The sequence below is a fragment of the Pseudopipra pipra genome, chromosome 25 (genome assembly GCF_036250125.1).
Source record: "Pseudopipra pipra isolate bDixPip1 chromosome 25, bDixPip1.hap1, whole genome shotgun sequence".
Taxonomy (NCBI): Eukaryota; Metazoa; Chordata; class Aves; order Passeriformes; family Pipridae; genus Pseudopipra; species Pseudopipra pipra.
In genome coordinates this window covers 1,005,631-1,024,197 of record NC_087573.1, presented here as the reverse complement: position 1 = coordinate 1,024,197, position 18,567 = coordinate 1,005,631, and the positions used below count along the sequence as shown (strand labels likewise).

Genomic DNA, 18,567 nt, shown 5'->3' with positions numbered 1-18,567 from the left:
TCCCACTGCCCTCCTGCCTGGTGATGCCAGAACCCTGCTGCCATCGGGGCTGTCACCAACGCTCCGGGGCAGCATTTGGTGGGGTGAGGGATAAGGGAGACGTCACCACTGCGGTCACATGGAAAGGAAATGGGTCGGGAAGTGGGAATGAGGCAGCCTGGGGCACGAAGCGGGACTGGAGGGATCTGACTGCTCAGGATCTTTCCAAAAGCTCCATCCTGAAGGCAGAGAGCCTTCTCTGTGCATGATTGTCACTGAGGGTGAAGCAACGAGTGACACTGTGACTCCCAGTCCCTGGGAAAACCACCCTGGTGGCACAGGGAGGCAGGGCTGGGTCACTCCCCTCACCTGACACCGCTCTCAGCAGGACCCTGCCAGCTTTCCATGGCATTCATTGCCGAGCTGGCCGTGCTGGTGGTGGCAAGCAGGGCCGTGGGGTGTGTCGGCATCGCCGGCTGCTGAGGCAGTGGCTGAGTCACGCCGGGATCACGCCGGGATCGCACCAGCCCCATGTGCTGCCGTCGCACATTCCTCCCTGTTTACCTGCCCAGACACCCCCGGCCCGGCCCTGCCGGGGCAGAGCCGCCCTCGCTCCCCAGGGCAGCCCCGAGGGACGGCCCCACCGGACAGAGCAGCTGATGGGAGAAGGGCCCGGGAGCCCTGGGGCTGCCTGGAGCTGGGGGGAGGCAGAGGGTGGCTGCCCGAGCAGGGGGTGCTCTGCCTGGGGAAGGACAGAACTGGGAATTCAGGTGCCACGTGCTCAGCTCGGGCCATGAGGATGCACGGCTGGGTGGGGATTAGCAACTCTCCTCCTCTGCACTGGCAGCTCCACCTGACAACCCAGAAAATAATTAAGGAGTAGCTGGGAAGCTGAGTCACAGCTTTGGTGGTCCAGGATCAACCCCCTGTGCAGGCCTGGCTTTGGGGGGGAACAGGGCTCCCCAGGCTGGCAGACCCTGGCACAGTGGGAGCTGTGCCACTCAAGAAAGTTCTTCACAAGGTTTTTGGGGCCACAGAGCAGCAGGACTTTACCTGCAGCAACACAGGGGCCACGGTGCTGCCTTCCCCGTGGGCCATCCTGCTGAGCCTCCTGTACCCAAGTGGGGACACCCCAGTGCCAGTGGTGTAGCACCGCTCCCCTCCCAGTGACAGGGATCACAGGGAAGCCAAGAGCAGGATCCAACCTTGCAAAACTAGTCTGCACCCTCCTTTCACTCACCACTGGCACGGCATAATGATGCCAACAGCTTTCTGCTGCCATAATCCTAAGCAGTGTTTTCCACAAAACCAGAATTCTTTTCCCCCAAAGTATTGTCCCCTCTAAAGACAACTCCCCCTGATCAGCTCAAGCAGGGGGCTGGGGGTGGGTGGGAGAGGGACTGGGGGCACCCTGCAGTGTCCAACTTAATCCCACAGTGATTACACCCAGACTAATCCTGGGCTACACCCAGGACGGCTGCGCTCCGAGGAACGCTGTGGGAGCTGGCTGGATTTTGGAAAACAAGGCCATTTCTGTAGGTGTGTGACTGCACTGACCCACATTCACAAACTCTGGCTTCCAACTCCGCTCCCGGCTCCGCCGCCGCCAAAGTAAATCCACCCGAGCCCTCCCAGCTCCCGGCTGTGCCTCGGGGGGAGCAGGGGCTGCACCCCTTGCCCTGGCTCTGCACCCCATTGCCCTGGCTCTGCACCCCCTCACCCACAGGTCTGCCCCCCATCACCCCGGCTCTGGGGGTCCCCCAGCACCCCGTAGCTCCCCCAGACTGGGGGCGGCGGAGATTTTAAACCTCCTTGACCTTCCCGTCTCCGGCGAGGATTTAGCACTAAAGCCTCGACTTTCCAGTTCAAAAGAGGGTTTTGCAACATTGCCGGCATCTATCCCTCGGCGAAACCTTTGAAAGTAAAATAAATAAATAAGAGAAAACGCGTGTGATCCGAAAACAAGGAACGAAACACCCCTGGAGCCGCAGCGTGCGGTCGAGCCGCCGGGACCCGGCACAGAGCTGGGCTGTGCAGCCCCAGCCGTGTTTGCTTGGGGTCTGAGCCATCTCCCCCTGATCTGCGGAGCAGAGTTACCCGTCCCTGTGCACACACAGAGTCTCTAAACAAAATAACCCTCTCAAGCCCTTCGGTGGGGGGAGGAGGCTCTGCCTGCCTCGCTGGGTTCGCAGTGAATGACCCCACTGTTTTACATTTGCTGCTGAAAGATTTTGATGAGTCACGAGCTATTTCTGTAGATAATTAAAAAAAAAAAAAAGAAAAAAGAAAAAAGAAAAAGAAGGAAATGGACATTTAATAAAAACAAAAAACAACCAACAAAAAGAGGGCCCCATGGACATTCATCTTTGGAAGATGGAAAAATTAAAGACTTCCCCCATCCCCTCTGTGCCACGCTCCGCCCTGGGGGGCTGTGGGCAGGTGATGGTGTTGGGGGCAGAGGCACAGGGGCATCATGGTGTGCATGCTGGGGCAGCCCCACCACTGCCACTCGCCCTGGGGACCACTGGGGACCACAGCTTGGGGGTCTCAGTGATCTCCAGTGGTGTGAGGTGACAGGGCCCCGTCCCAGCCAGGGACTGAGCATCCCTGTGGCCTCTGCAGGGAGGGGCTGAGGTGGGAAGAGGCACGTTGAGGAGGGTACGGTGCACCCAGGGATGGGGAGGTGCCCCTCAGGTGCCTTGGGGCTCACACTGAGCACGTTCCTGGGCAGGGTCAGCAAAGCCCCCCCCGTTTGGAGCCTCTCCCGGGTTCCCAACACCCCCAGAGCCCCACAGGTCCTGCTGCTGGCAGGGTGTGGTGTGCTCACACCCACCAACAAGGTCCCCTTTGTCCTCCCTCCCACCCGGACCTGCAGGCCGGGGGCTGATGGCCCAGGTTTCTGCACAGTCTGAGGCTTTTGGAGAGGCTGGGGTGGCAAAAGTGGGTGCTACACCCATCCAGTGCCTGCTCCCCCCATTTCTGCTCTTTTCCTTCCCACTTACTAAAGCCACAATTATTCTTCCCAACACTTTGTGAGCCCCCGGTGCAGGGGATTCCCAGCAAGCCTGCTGGTAGCCCAGGGGTGGGTGGCCATCGTGTTTGGGGACCCTTTCTCAGCCCCACTCCTGGGGTGATACAGCCACATGGACCAGCAACCCCCAAGACACCATCAACTCAGGGAAGGGCCAGACCTCAGAGCAAGAAACCTTTGGCCATTTCCCTCCTGGCTCCAATATTCCAATTTCTTAATGCTCATTAAAAAAAAAAAAACCCAACAAACAAACAAGCAACCCGAAGCTCTCGCTCCTTTTTTTGGCTCTTTGGAGCTCTTTGGAAGCTGTGCTGGCTCTGTGCATGCAAGGCAGTGACTCCCCCCTAGTCCTGCTGGAGGGGTGTGTGAAAATCCCATGGATCTGGAGCGCTGGAGAGAAGGGTGGTATCCATCTGGGTGCAGCTCTGGGGCACCAGGAGGGAAGAGGAGGAGAGACGTGGGTGCTTCCTGCCAGCGTTTTCTGGGTGCATGGACTTGCTCTGCACCAGGAGCTGAGGGGAGGGGCTGACTGGTCCCAGTCTCTCCCCCCCATCCACATACTGGTTTAGCAATCAACCCTGGAAAGCTTTTCATGTCAAAAAAAAAAAAAAAAGGAAAAAAGTTTCTAGTTTAAAAGTTAAAAGCTGCAAGTGTTAAATCGATCAGAGCCAGATGCTCCCCCCAGAGATGCTCCCCTGCCCTCCCCAGGGAGCTGCGGAGCCGGCAGAGGAGGGGGATACCGGGGGGGGACAGGGACAGCAGCCCCCTAACGCTGGGGCACCCATGGGTGCTGGCTCAGTCCCCCCGGGGGGTGGTGAGGGGCTGCAGAGGCACGTTCAGCACACCCCAGGAAGCCACGGGCGAGCTGGACACAGCTCAGAGCCCTGGAAAAGGGCCACTGGAAAAAAGATTAAGTGAGTTTGGCCGGGAGGGAGCGGCGGAGGGAAAGGGGATGTAACAGTCTGTTAACATTGGCAGGGGCTGCACACAGACGGGAGCAGCCATTTCGGGGGGCCAGGGGGAGGCTGGAGTCTGGAACCTCATTCCCATCCCCTCGCTGCTGAAGAGCCTACAGGGATCTGCAGGGAGAACTTCTTCAGGGAAAGGGTTGCCAGGCATTGGAAGGGGAAGCCCAGGGAGGTGGTGGAGTCCCCATCCCTGGAGGTGCTCAAGGAATGACTGGATGTGGCGCTCTGGTCTGTTGACAAGGTGGTGATCAGTCACAGGTTGGACTCGATGATCTCGGAGGGCTTTTCCAACCTCAATGATTCTGTAAAAACGCACATTTCTTTTAAACCAACAACCCTAAGAAGGCAGCCAGCACAGCGGCACGATAGGTAATTTATTTTATTGCATTTTATAATGCCATTGTCCATACAGATTACATGCAGCTAGACCTACTGTACAAGGGTTTACCGTCTGCCAACGCAGACACACGGAGCTCAGAGTACAAATACACAGCGAGGCTATTTCCTTTATACAGCACGAGGACGGCGGGGAGGGGAGGGGTCTTTACACATCCGCCCTCCCCTCCACCCTCCGGCCCCCGTCCCACCTCCCCAGCATCACCTTCCCACCCAGCGCCAAAGAGGATGGGAACAAACGGGGAAAAACAGGAAAAGGTTGTGGCAGGGCTGGCGCTTCCCGGAGCGGCCGGGGGTGGGATGTGCCCGAGCCATGGGCTCCCCCGGGGCCACGGCGGGCACCTCCGGGGGTGCAGAGCCCCCCAGCCCCTGGCTCTGGCCTGTCCCGACCTTCCCCAACACTTCCAGGACAAAAACCTAGATCCAGGGAGGACCTCCGGGGCGGGAGGCTGGCCAGGGGTGTAAACAAAGCAAAGAAACCCTTTGGTTTGATGCAGGTTCAGCTGCTGCTCTCCCTTCCCCCCCACACCGGCCCCCCCAGCAGCCCCCAGTGCTGCCAGCACCCCCTCCCTTGGAGCACTGGTTTCTGACCCCCTCCCCTGGGTACCTGTTTGAGCTGTTTGGGGGAAGATGTCACTGAGGGAAAAAAAAAAAAGAAAAACACATGGAAAAAGTAGTAATTCCTTCAGTGGGAGATACCAGAAAAATGCCTCTACGTACAGAGAGGTGCCCACAGCTTCCCCTCGTAGAACCGCCCTGGGTTGGGCAAAAACAGGAAATAAAACACAAAAATACAGAAAAGCCCAAAAAGAACCATTTGTTTTGGTAGGTTTAAACCCAGAATATATATATCTCAATATATACAGACATACAATTCTGCCACACATTGTGTTTGGTCCTTGATCCTCCCTCCCCCCCGGCCTCCGGCGTGTGTTTGAGGTAAGACACGCAGAATTCAGTAAAATTCAAACCAGCAAAAAATAAACCAGAGGGGTGAGAGGGGTGGGGGCAGTGAGGGTGGGGGGACACACACAGTACCTGGTTCAGGTGGGACCCTGCAGAGGCAGCTGGGCTGGGCAGGGGGTAAGAGAAGGAATTAAATTTACCCCTGAGTATCAAACCGGGCACGTTTCCTGTGAAATCACCCACCAGGATTCCCGGGGAAGAGGCATCACCTGGAGCCACAGGACTTTCCAAACCTGTGCATGTGTTTAAAGAAAAAAACTCCTTTATATTTATATATTTATTTATATATATATATAATATATAGAGAGAGTGCTCTTGGGAGCCGGGATGGCAGCTGAAAACCTCTGGGAATACTCAGCACGGAGGGGAAGGTGCCAGGTTTTCCTCACGGGGTCTGGGGGTGATGATGGCACACGGGGGATTTTGGCTGAATCCACGGGGATCTGGAGGCCCTGGGAGGCATTTCAGGGGTGTCTGTACCTCTGGAAAAGCTTAAAAAAAAAAAAAGTCATACCCCGAGGAAGAAGCCCTGGAGGGCTCGGCAATGCCGGGGCCACCTTGGATTTGTGCAGAATCCAGGGGGCAAAGCTGCCAAAAAATTAAAGAGCGGGAGGAAGGTGAGGGAAAAGGACCAGGAAGGGCAAAAAAAGGGGAGCAGCTACTGAAACCTCCTCCAAACAGTGAGGGGGTCTAACACTGGGTGCTGGCACTGCCCAAGAGGCACAATGACCCCCAATGGCAACCCAAAATCCCAAAAACCTGGATGGAGGCAGGTGATTCCCCACAGAGGGTGAACTGTGGCCGAGCAGCAGTGAGGGGCTCAGGGGCTGCACCTCAAGGTCCAGCCTGTCCATCCCTCCCCTCCCCTTCGTACGAGTAAAGCAGCAATGGGTCCCCCCAGCAACATCCCCCCGTGCCAGCTGTAAACTTGGTACTACAATAACTTAAAATGAAAAGAACTGGGGGGGAAAAAAAAAAAGGAAAAACAAAAAAAAAAGGGAAAAAAACGGGAAAAAAAGGAAAAAGAGAAAAAAGGGGAGAAAAAAGAAAAAAGGAAAATAAAAAAGGAAAAAGGGAAAAAAAAGAAAAAAGGAAAGAGGAAAAAGGAGGGGGAAGGGGAATAAAGGGAAAGAAAGAGGGGAAAAAAGAAAAAAAGGGGGAATAAAGAAACAAGGAAAAAAAAGAAAAAAGGGGAAAAGGGAAAAAAAAGGAAAAAGAAGGATAAAATAAAGTAGGTGGGGAAAACTGCCGGTGCCTCCAGCCTCACAGCTCCTTTGGCAGGATGGGGGGGACAGCAAAAGGGGGGTCGGGTGGTGCCCCCCGGCCCGGGCAGGGTCTTTGGTGTCTGGCGGAGCCCGGGGGGGGCCGGGAAGGGGCCGGGAAGGGGCCGGGAAGGGGCCGGGAGCCGGGGAAGGGGCCGGGCAGGGGCCGGGAAGGAGCCGGGCAGGGCTGTCCCTGCGCTCGCAGCCGCGGCGCGGGAGAAGCGCGGGTGACACCTACAGGGGTGTTGGGGACCCGCGGGAGGGAGGGCGGGGGGAGCAGGGAAAACCCCGGATTTGGGAATGGGAAAGGGACCCCTGCAGCCCCAGCCGGGGGGGGGGGGGTGCCGGTGACCCCCGTTAACAGCCCCAGCGGGTTGTGTCACCCCCCCGCTGCCCCCCGAGGGTCTCGGCAGCCCCCGGAGGGTGACACACAGGGTGGCACAGGGGGACACGGTTGGGGTGGGGAGTTCTGCTCAACGTCCCCCCGGCTGCAGGGGGGGCCCAGGGACCCCCTCTCTGCAGCCACCTGGGTACTGGGGATGCTTCAGGCAGTGAAAAGGATGAGTCCGGTACGGGCTCACCCTGGGGATACCCCACAGCACCAGGAGCCCCTTGGGGAGATCACAGAGGTGACGTGGGGACAGACAAACACAACCCCCCATGAGCCACAGCTGTGTGCTGCATTTTCAACACTGCTCCCGGGGTGTCAGCCCCATGTCCCGTGGGGTGACACAGCCCCCCAGTGTCACATCCCAGAGTACCAGGGACAGGGAGGGATGGAGCAACCCTCGGGATCGCTCTGGGGGAGCCTGGAGCTGGGCTCAAAAACGTGAGCAGCCCCACATCCATCACAGCGAGTCCCTAAAGACCCCCCTGTGTGCCAGGACAGCCAGTGCCAGCCCGGCTGTGCCAGGGAAAGTGCTGCTCCCCGGGGAAGGTGATGCTCCCCAGGGAAGGTGATGCTCCCCAGGGAAGGTGATGCTCCCTGAAGCCAGCACAGGGCACTGGGGATGCCACGCTGCCTGCCAGGAGGAGGCTGGCACTGGGTACCCACATCACCGCCCCAGAAAGAAAGAGCAGGGAGAAGAGGGGTGTTTGGTTGTGTTGTTCTCATTATTATTAATATTTTTTTCTTTTGGCATTAATACCATCTGTTCACCTGAACTACGGACCTTCTGTCTCTAGAAATCTTTTGGTATCTTCCCATCTGGATGCACACAAAAGGATAAGGAAAAGATGAAAGCGGGAGCCCCCCTGCAACGGGCTCGGCTTGGGGGCCGTGGCCAGGTTTGGCCACCACAGGGATCCATCGGGCTCAGCTCTGCTCCCAGCGGGATGGGATGACCCCCAGCTCCTCTGCAGGTGCCCCCAGGAGGAGGCTGGGTGTTGGGGGATGCTGCCCTCCTGCTCCACTGAGACCCTGCCCCAGCTCTGGAGGTGGAATGGGGCACGCAGGGGGCCGGGAGCCTTTCCCTGAAGTCGAAGTCGGGCCACTGGCCATGCCATCCCCACATGGGCTGGGAGGTGTCACCTGCTGCAGCCACGTCGAGCAGGACGGGGGGAGCCGTGTCCTCACTGCTGGCGCTGGCAGTCGGCTGTGGATGGTCAGCACTGCTGGGTGCCAGGAGCCCCCCACCAGCCCGTGGAGGGCAGAGCCTGGGGAGGCTGCTCTGCTTGCCAGGCAGTTTAGCAACTGGCCAGAGGTGACAAGGCAGAGGGGACCCCGTCCCACTGACGTGCTGGTCCTCGTCCTTCCCCAGCTTTGAGACAGCGGTGCGAGCCCGACATCCAGAGCGTGGCAGAGGGCTTAGCCCCGTTTCTGCTGTTTCTTCCCCCAAAGCTGGCTGGAGGCAGCACACGTGGGCAGGGTCCACGGTCCCTCCTAGTGCAAAACCCACCGGGGGCCCGAGGGACGACAGTGGGTTCCTGCCATCGCTGCCTCGGGGTGGCCGAGCACCGCGGGAGGAGGGGACAGAGGTGCCTTCCCTGCGCCCGCCGCGCACGGGGAGGGAAGGAAGGGACCATTTCGGACAGAAACAACCTACCATCCTCGTTCACCAGTCACTAACCAAGGGAGGAGGGGAGAAAAAGTCCAGCTCTTGGGTTTCTGCTTCTCGTGCCGCGGGACGTGCCCGCGGCGGGGTCGGTCAGTCACCGGCTGCAGCGCGGGGCAGTGGGAGCGCCAGGGACGCGCCGGCAGCAACGGGTCGTTGCCCCAAGGAAACCCTTTTGCTTTGTGGAAGTGCCTTTAAAGAACAGGTTAACGCCGAAGGTCACCTTGGGGAGGTGGGAGCGTCGCTTGGTCTCCGGCCGGGAGGGTGGGAAGGGTTTGCCCCTCGGTGGGGAGGAGGAAGGAGTCCTTAGGACAAGTCTTCCACTGGCAGCTCCTCCTCCAGGTCCCTGTCGTCGGGAATCGTCACATTCTGGTTGGTGGTGGCCATCAGCGACACGGGTCTGCTGTCGTCCTCCGCCTCGGCTGGTTCCTCCTTCACGTGCACTGGGTGGCTGTGGGGGGGGAAGCCTTCAGCCTCAGGGGGCTGCTCCCCCCCAGCCACAACCCCACAAAGCTCTTGGTCCAAAACCCTCCTCACCCAGGGGACAGGAGCCATGGGAAGCAGCTCCTGGTGCCTGATGTGTCACCATCCTTTGGCTCCAAGCCCTCCAGCACCCCAGTGCCCCCCGCCAGCGCCGTCCCTGCTGTCCCCCGGGCTGACCTGTACTGCTGCGGGGACAGGCGCGGGCTGTTGCTGCCGTTGCTGTTGACCTGCTCCACGGTGCTGCTGACGTCGTCGTGGCCCACGTGCAGCATGGCACTGGCCGAGCTGGTGTTGATCATGGTGGGGCTGTTGAGCAGCGGGAAGCTGCTCTCTGCCAGCGCAGCCTGCAGGGGCATCAGAGAATCAGAATGGTTTGGGTTGGAAGGGACCTCAAAGATCACCAGTTCCACCCCTTGCCATGGGCAGGGACACCTTCCACCAGACCAGGCTGCTCCAAGCCCCTCTAACCCAGCCCTGAACACTTCCAGGGATGGGGCAGCCACAGCTTCTCTGGGCAACCTGTGCCAGGGCCTCCCCACCCTCACGGGGAAGAACTTCTTTTGTATGTCTAACCTAAATTTCCCATTTCAGTTTGAATCTGCTCCCCTTGTCCCTCACTACAGTTCCTGACGAAACAAGACCATAGAGGGGTTTTGTACCCCCGTGTCCCAGTCAGGGACAGGACGGGGTCCTTACCTGGTAACTTGCATTAAGTGCTCCATAACCGAGTCCTGAAATCATATTTTTGACTAAGGTCGGACTCCTGCAGAAAGAGAGAAAGCAGAAGGACGCGGGGCTGAGCGCTGCTGGCCCGGGGACAGGGACGCTGGTGGCAGGGGCAGGGGTGAGCACAGCTCCCAGGCTGTGCCCGTGGCAAAGGAGCACCCACCCTGTCATCTTTGGTGGCCTTCGCTTTTGGTACTCGTGCTCGTCCACGGTCCACACGGCTCCCTTGACGTTCTCCACGCGCACGAAGCACTTGTGCAGGCTCAGGTTGTGGCGGACGGCGTTCTGGGGGCAGAGAGGGCAGGAGCTCAGTGGCACGACCCTCATCCCACTGCCCAGACCCTCCTCTTCCTCACCATCCTCCTCCTTGGCCAGCCCCGCAGGTCCCCACAGCTCCGGGCTGTCCTGGCCACCCCAATGCTCCCCCCCAAAGCCACCCAGGCTGCTGTGAGTGCTCCCCCACTCCACCAGCACTGAGGGGGTTGAGTTGTCGAGCCCCCAAACCACACGTGGGACATGACCCCGTTCTGAGGACCTTGGCCAGATGCTGAGGAAGAGGGGACAGTATGGGACAAGTGACAGCAGCGAGGACTGGGAGCAGAACCATCCTCTCTGCTCAGCAAAGCCAGCTAATCTTTCCCTTTCTTTTCCTTTCCCCCACCCTCCCCTTTTGGTCCTTTCCCTCCCTTTCTTCTTTACATCGACCATCTTTACATTTCTAAATGTAAAATAAAGAGACACACACGTAGGCAGACAGCACAGCCCCGAGAGATACCAGCTCCCTTTTCCCCTTCCAACTCCCTGCCATTTGCTACTGCCCCTATTTCATTACCAATTTTAATTTGCCTCTAATTAAATCCTGTGTATTTTTCCGACTCACTTGCTAATCCATGAGGGAGGCAGGAGGCTGGAGTGGAATCTCTCCGAGCTATAATTACAAAGGGCCTAATCACGCCGGGGCTCTGCCTTTGAATAAATTTCCTTGCATTAAGGTTCTCAGATTCTCTGCCTTGCAAATGAGAATGACCCCAATTTCAGGAAGTTGGCCTCGGAGGGTTTTTTTTTTCCTCCCTTTTTTTTTTTTATTTCGAGTCCTGATTCGTGATGAGAGACTAATTCGTTACGCTAAAACATTAACAGCAATTTAAAAGGTCGAGCGGGGGCTGTATAAACAAAGGAGCTGGCCAGCACAACAAGGCGAGAGGAGACACAAGGACTGAGCCCCCCCCACGTCAGCAAGTGCCAGAGCGCCCAGAACCTCATCAGATGGCACCATCACCCCTTTTGCTTCTCATTTAAGGAGAAAAACAAACAAAGCTGGGCTCTTCCCTTGTCCTCCATCCAACCCTTCCCCCCCAGACCCCTCCCTCCAGCCGTGCCACAGTGCCCGGTGCTGACACCGCGGCCGGGTGACACGGTGACAGGCAGCAGGGCCGGGCTCTGGCTCCTCTGGCCCTTTGCCAGAGCACAGTCCAAAGGGGAAACTTTGTAAGCAGCTCTCAGGGCTCCTGGGGAAGGAGATTTGGGCCCAGCCAATGGTGTCTGATGTGATTTTTGGGGGGGAACCCCTGCAGGACCCCACAGATCGGGAGCTGACCCAGCATCTCGGGTGTGGTTGAAGCCAGGTCCTGGGGTCCCAGCTCAGAGCCACTGTCACTGTCACCCCAGGGGACACGCTCCATTTGGGCCATGCCCTGCTGGGAGGCACCACTCAGCCTCAAACCCCGTGCTGGCATCTCCCAGGGTCGGGCTGCACAGCGCTGTGCAGACAGACATCCCAGGGACCTGGAATTCCAAGGAGGACCCCGAAATCCATGGGGGAGCAGGACAAGCCCCTGTCCCCCACTCTGTCCTTGCACCATCCCCTGTCTGAGGTCTGAAGTCCAGCCAGGGCTGGGGCCTTCCACTGCCCTTGAACCCCTGTCCCAGTGAGCAAACACAGGACGTCCCTCCCTGCCCACACTCCCCTTCCTCCTCCTCCCTGTGCAGGGGGCTCCTCGTCCAAGCAATGCCCTGACTGCAGCCACGAGCGTGGCAAAGCAGAACCTTCCCTGCCCACAGAGACACAGGTCCAGCAGTGCCCACGTCCCCCCCTCTCCCCGGTGACAACCCCCTGCTCTGAAGCAGCCGGGTGGGGATGTGCCTGCAAAGGCTCCAGTGGAGGTAAAATAAATCCTGGCAGCGGGCAGGATGCAGCTCAGCACCCCCAGAGCCTGGGATGCCCCATCCCTGTGCTGGGTGTTGGGCAGGGTGCTGTGCCCAGGACAGGGAGGAGGTGCCAGGTGAGCCCCCCATGGCATGGGATCCACCCCCACGGTGCCTCAGCCCAACGTGGCTTTTGTGTTTCGACAGAGTGTTTGTTCAGAGCCAGACCCGGCTGCTCTGTTTGCTTCTCATCTCTCTCCTCTAATGATGTTTGCTTTACACCCTCCACCCACTCCCTGGGCTGTGCTGGGGGCTCCCTGTGGGTCCCCCCTGCTGTGGGCATGGGGCACCCACCCTGGTCCCCAGCACCCCTGTCCCATCCCAGGGGAGCTCCAGGAGATGAGGGAGAAGCCACAGCAGAAATGGTGGTTTTCAAAGAGAGGAAACACACAATTTTTTCCTGTGTATCCCACTCCTCCAGAAGAAGCCTGACCTTGGACACTGGAAGTTATGAGAGAAGTATCCCCCCTCCAGCTCTTTCTAACCTCCTGCCATCCCCTTTGGCGATAGAACAGGAAAAAATGAAGAAAAAAACCAATGGGAAGCAGAAGGGCTGGGAGATGCCCTTCTCCAACCCTGCCCTTGGTAACACAGGGTGTGGGGAAGCCGCAAAAAGCCTCCCAAAATATTTATTCCTTCCAGCTAACAAAAAGGTGGGAAAAAGACATTTCACTTGCCATTCTCTGATTCCAGAGAGGGGGAAACTGAGGCACGGAGCAGGTGAAGTGCTGCCCTGGACAGTGCTGGGAGCAGTGATGGCCACAGTGGGCTCTGCCCCAGTGCTCCCCATTGCTGCCCACCGTGTGCCCAGTGTGGGGTGTCCCCAGGCCGGGGTGGTGGCAGCAGTGGCAGTGGCCAGTGATGCTCATGGTGCACTTGCAGTGCTGCCCGTGTGCAGCGAGGGGCACTCCAGACCGACACAGCCCGTGGCCAGCCCCAAAACTGCCCCAGCACCCGGCTGCTCCTGCCCAGCCCCATCCCAGTGTCCCAGTGCCGGGACGCTCGTGCTGAAGGCAGGGCCCACCCAGAGTGCTGGGGAGCCAAAATCCCTGCTATTCATCCAAAAGTTTTCTGCAGATCCCAGCTCGGATCTGCCACAGCGACACACGGGGGCCCTGGGCTCCGGGAGAACCGATTCCTCCTCCTCCTCCTCAACCCTCTCAAAATGCTCCATCTCGCTTGCACCTCGCTGATTCTAATTATTTTTATTTTAAACTAACACGTGTCCCTCTGCCACTTCACTCCTTGCTGCCCTGGGCAGGAGGGAGCTGAGCTGTGCCTTGGTAAATACATGCAGCAGGAAACAATAAATACGTAAATCTTCCCTGGACGAGGCAATAACTGAATCACAGAACTGCTCCTTCCACAACTCCCTGCTCCTCTGAGATGTGTTTTCTCAAATCTCAATTTCTAAATAACCAAGGAGGAAGCAGCCCCAGCACCCATGTGCTGCCCCCAAATTCACCTCCATCAGCCCAGGCTGGTGACAAATGGTTCCTCAGGCACAAAAACTTTCAGTACCTGCCTGTACAGCACCGTGCACCGGGTGGGGGGACCTGACGGGCACAGGCACCTGCTTGGGGTCTGGCAGAGAAGTTCCCCTTGCTGATGGTCCCCCTGCCATCCCCACTCTTCCTCCATCCCCCTGGCCCAGCACCTGCACCCCCAGCCAGCACTGAGGCCCAGCCACCTCATCTCTCAGAGTCACCTGCCCCCAGGTTATCATTAACCTTCTTTGTTACCTCAAGTGTCTCTCTTTTGTCTCTGCCCTTCTCCTCCAGCCTCAGCTCCACAGAAAAGCCCAGCACAGGGATGATGTGCCCTCACAGACCAGGGATGCATTTTGGGTAGGGAAAATGGGGGATTTATCCATAAAATCATCTCCTGCACCATCTCAGAGCTGTGCAATGAACTGGTCCTTTACCAGAGGTGCCCACACAAGCTGGAGCATCTCCCGCAGCAGGGAGTCCCCAGTGGGATGGGGTGAGCCTGGGTGGGATGGGGTGAGCCTGGGTGGGATGGGGTGAGCCTGGGTGGGATGGGGTGAGTCCAGGTGGGATGGGGTGAGCCTGGGTGGGATGGGATGAGTCCGGGTGGGATGGGGTGAGCCCGGATGGGATGGGGTGAGCCTGGGTGGGATGGGGTGAGCCCGGGTGGGATGAGGTGAGTCCAGGTGGGCTGGGGTGAGCCCACGGTGCCAAGCAGGGCTGCTCTCACCTTCCAGGTGGCCGTGTTCCTCCGGAAGTAGGCAAACATCCGCGTGAACCAGTTATAGATTTCATTCAACGTTAGCTGCCTGTCGGGGGTCTCCAGGATGGCCTGGGGAACCAGAGAGGGGGACAAGAGCGTCACTCACAATGCCCCGCTGGGGTTCGATGCCCATCCCCTGGTGAGGCAGGAGGGGCAGAACGGGGGGTTCAGTGGATGTGGGGGCTCCCCCAGGACAGAGAGGGTGGGGGAGAGCACAGCTGTGTCCGAGGTGCCCCACGGGCAGGTCTCGGGGTGCAGAGCTGGACCCCAGGGCACGGGGAGCCACTGACCTGCCGGATGAGCGAGGCGTACGTGAAGGGCGGTCGGACGTCGGCGTTCTTGTAGAACTCGTGGTTCTGTGCAAGTTCTGGGGGGAAAGGGGAGGGCGAGGGGTGAAGGGACCCGCTTTGGGAGCCAGGGACTGCAGCGTGGAGGGTGCTGAGCCCCAGCCCGGAGCTCACCTGAAGATATTGGGGTGCAGAACTTCTCCGAGTTCCTCCTGCGGATGGGCCCCACGTTGTGTAAAGTGGAAGAGCTGATGACGGAGGGGCCCTGCCGCAGGGGGGTGATGGGCGCCGTGGCGGAGGTGGGGGGATGAGGTAAACCGTCGGGAAACGTGTCGGAAGTGCTCTTGGAGAGGGTGGCACTGGAGACCAGGTTCAGCTGCACAGACAGGGGGGAGGCAGGACGGGTGGTTGGGAAGGCAGGGGCTGGGAGAGCCCCCGGCACAGCGGGAGCTTGGGAGGGCTGAGCTGGCTCGTGCCCCAGAGCAGGCAGGGAGGGGCTCGCAGGGGGGACACTTGCTGGGCTTGGCAGGGATGGGATGCAACCAAGGGATGGGGATGCAACTGCAGGAGAGGACACAACCATGGGATGGGATGCACCTACAGGCCTGGATACATCCATTCTGTCCATCCCACAGAGCCCACCCAGTGGTGACCATGCACAGGGCAAGGGGGGAACAGCAGTGAGGGGGAAGGGGAGGAGAGGGGGCGGCTGTGGGGACGTAGAGGGCAGGAAGGGGACTCACGCTTACAGGCTGGCTGAAAGGCTTTGGCTCTGAAGGTCTCATGTGAAGATGGGCCATCATTGCTTGGAGACGCTCGCTCTCCTTGGCCAGCTGTGGGAGGCAAGGAGCAGGAGGGAGATGGTCAGGCAGTGCCCAACTCACTATGGAGGTGCCTGTGGCCTGGAGGAGCTGCCAATGAGCCCCCAGCCCTGGTCTGGGTAGGCAGCCCAGACCCTCTGTGTCTCCTCAGGTGCCACCTCCTGCCTGACGTTGGTTCCTGAGAGCCCCAGTGGGGCTGTGGCTCCATAGGGGCTGTAGCACCCACTGTGGGGGGCACGGGGGCCATTCCAGCTCCATGTGTGCAGTTAGATGAAAAATCTACAGTGAAAGGGAGCCCCTTTCATGCCTCCATGCTGCCACTCACCAGGGAGGCCACCCACCACAGCCCTCACACTCCCTCCCGGGTGCTCTCATGCCCGTGCCCCAGTGCCTGACATGCCTGTCCCCTTCACCCTCCTCCTGCTCCCCAGCAGCTCCTTGTCCCCCCACCCAGCCCTCCATCCACCCCCCGGACGCCCAACATCGCTGTAATTGCACCTCCCTCCTGTTTACTCCCCGCAGTGCGGAGGAGGGTGAAATATTCACTGTGGCACCAGGAGAGATTCTGAGCCCGGCGGAGGCGATGGGACCTGACACCCGCTCTCTCCCCATCACCTTCCCTTTCCACCAGGACCCTCAAAGCTCGGGGCTCGGCCACCTCCCCGCGCCGCCGGCTCCCACCAGCCCAACCAGCCCCATCCCTGGGCAGGCGCTGGGGCCAGGCGAGGAAGGAGTTAAAGGCAGGAGCCAGAGCGGAGTTTGCTGCAAGTTTGGAGCAGCTCAGATGCTTTCGTGCTGTCGTGGTGCTCATTAGAGCTGACAGGTCTCCCCTCGTGATGCAGACGCTCCGCGCCGGCACAGCGGGAGCTCCGCGCTCTAAACTTCATAATTGGTGGCTCCGTGGCAGGTTCCTCTCTGCACACACAGCTCTGCTCGCCCTTCAGCTTTTTTTTTTTTTCCTTTCCTTTCCCTCCCCTCTTTAAGCCCCAGTAATTGCTTTCAACCTCTCGCTTTGGCGAGGGCTGGGGAGCAGGATGGATTGCAGGGATCACCCAGGAGGCTGCAGCCTCTCCTTGATCCCACAGCTCCCCCCGAGCTGCTGTGACTCAGGGTGGAGGCTCCCAAGGGTGCCCCACATCACATCCCACTGTCCTCTGGGCCAGTGTACCCTGAGATGTCATGCACACACTGCCTTGAGCTCCTGCCAGCCCCAGCCGGGCACCCAGGCACTGCCACACCACGGGGGTCTTGGTGATTGACCCCCTGACAGACCCCTGCCCCGTCCCTCTTTCAAGTCCTGAGATGAAAACTCCCCATTTCCTCCCCTCTTCCACCCCTCCCTTCTCCATTAACCGAATTATGCACAGCACGTTGGGGAGCCAGAGATGCTGAGAGAGGCTCTATTTAAAGAACTTGCCTATCCAAAAATAGCACCCTGAAGTTGGGCTCCACAGACCATGCTCAGCCACCAAAATAAGTGGCCTGATTTCCAAGGACCCCAGTGGCTCTGCAGCTCCCACGGAGGTGGCACAGCTCATGTCCCACCTGTGGGCATGAACCCTCCTGGCAGCACGTGCCTTCCACATCTGTGGCATCTCCCTGTACCCACAGGGACGCTTTGGGCAGGAGGGATGGCTTGTCCTTTCCTCCAGCCCCATCACAGGGATGCTGGTATGGGGGGAACCAGATTGATATTTGCCCAGGGAATGATTTCCACCCAGATGCAGCCCAGGGTCAGCATTGCTGTTTGGGAAGGATGTTTGAAACGAGTCCCCAGGTGGGTGGTTACGGTCCCCATCTCCCTGCTCCCCCCTGAGGAGAGCAGCCAAGGCATGGAGTGCAGAGGGGGAAGGAGATGGCTTTTTACACCCGTGTCCGTGGAGGCAGGGGCAGCACCCACCTGTATCTCCAGCTGCTGTACCACTTGCATCTGGACTCGACACTGGGCCGTGCTTCGGTCATCAAGTGCATGTTCTGTGTTGAGGTGTCTGGGGAGGAGAACACAGAGGGTTATGCCTGGACATGCCCAAAATGCTCCCCCTCAGCTGGGGCCACACCTGGGATCAGCCCTGACCTGCAAATTGCTCAGGGATGCTCTGGCACCGGTGCCCCAAGTGGGATGAGCAGAAAGGAAACCGAGGCACGCAAGAGACTGAGCAAACCAGGCTGTGCCATCTCCCCAGACCGGGGCTGGAAGGGGGCCATACCCACCCAGCCCTGCCTGTGGCAGCCACACGGTGTTTAGGAGCAGCCACTGCCTGATGGAAAGCCCACGGATTTTCCTGGAGAAGGCTGCTGGCAGGAGGTGCCAGGAAGACCTGAGAAGCAGGTTTCCAGGACAAAGGTGTGATTATGGAGGTTGACTTACACCCTCTAAGGAAACCCCCGAAGGCAGAAGGTGGCATTTCCAGGGTGTTCCTCATCCTACCACTTTCATGCCTCGTGTTTATGAGGTGCTTTGTGTTTATGAAGCAGAAGGACCTTTGGTCCTCACTGCTCTCCCTCCTCCTTGGGGAGGGGTAGGACTCCTGGGGACGTCACTTGCTGCAGAGGGAGGGATATCCCAGCAGCCCCTTGTGGGGGTCCTCACCCCCAAACCCAGCAGAGCAGCAGCCTGGGGATGCCCCCAGGAGAAGGTGCCCCAGGAGCAGGGCAGAAGTCTCACCCGGCTGTTTGTGAGAGACTTCCAGCCCCAACTTGCACAAACAAGGCAGGTAACTGGGACCAGCTGCCAAGCCTGTAGGTGAGCAAACCCCCCTGTGCCTCAGCCCCGCTCCTCTCCTTGCACAGCAGAGCAAGGGCATGGCTGCTCCTCCAGGGAAAAGGCTGCCAGAGCCCAGGCTGTGCCAACCAGGAATGGAGACATCTCCCACTGACCCTCTCCCTCATAAATCACTGCTCAAAGGCCATGCTGCCCCTTTCCACCCCAACCCTGGGGCTCTCTGAGCTGCTCCACGGAGGTGATGCTCAGAGCAGGCTCAAAGCCGGTGCTCAGACTCAAGGCCAGGCCCACTCTCCAGCTGGGCTCGGCCTTTGGGAGCTGGAAGTTTTCTGTCTGCCTGTCCCACAGCCTGACATGTCCCCACATTAGCAGAGAGGGGATAGAAGCCCTTCACCAGTGTTTTTGGGAGGCTGTCCC

General features: G+C 59.1%; 1 protein-coding gene across 3 annotated transcripts in view; it reads right to left on the bottom strand.

Moving 5' to 3' along the window:
• Positions 1 to 4,332: 4,332 nt before the first annotated feature.
• FOXP4 (forkhead box P4) overlaps positions 4,333 to 18,567 on the bottom strand; it is a 59,612-nt gene continuing 45,377 nt past the window's right edge. For 2 of the 3 annotated variants that reach the window (XM_064636116.1, XM_064636117.1), the window contains exons 9-17: positions 17,329 to 17,416; positions 15,351 to 15,440; positions 14,782 to 14,983; positions 14,611 to 14,687; positions 14,288 to 14,389; positions 10,029 to 10,150; positions 9,836 to 9,902; positions 9,317 to 9,483; positions 4,333 to 9,107 (exon numbers count right to left, since the gene is read on the bottom strand). In XM_064636116.1, coding sequence (XP_064492186.1) covers positions 8,963 to 9,107; positions 9,317 to 9,483; positions 9,836 to 9,902; positions 10,029 to 10,150; positions 14,288 to 14,389; positions 14,611 to 14,687; positions 14,782 to 14,983; positions 15,351 to 15,440; positions 17,329 to 17,416 — 1,060 coding nt within the window. In that variant the 3' untranslated portion in view covers positions 4,333 to 8,962. The remainder of the gene's footprint in view (positions 9,108 to 9,316; positions 9,484 to 9,835; positions 9,903 to 10,028; positions 10,151 to 14,287; positions 14,390 to 14,610; positions 14,688 to 14,781; positions 14,984 to 15,350; positions 15,441 to 17,328; positions 17,417 to 18,567) is intronic. The other variant, XM_064636118.1, reaches the window with a different exon arrangement.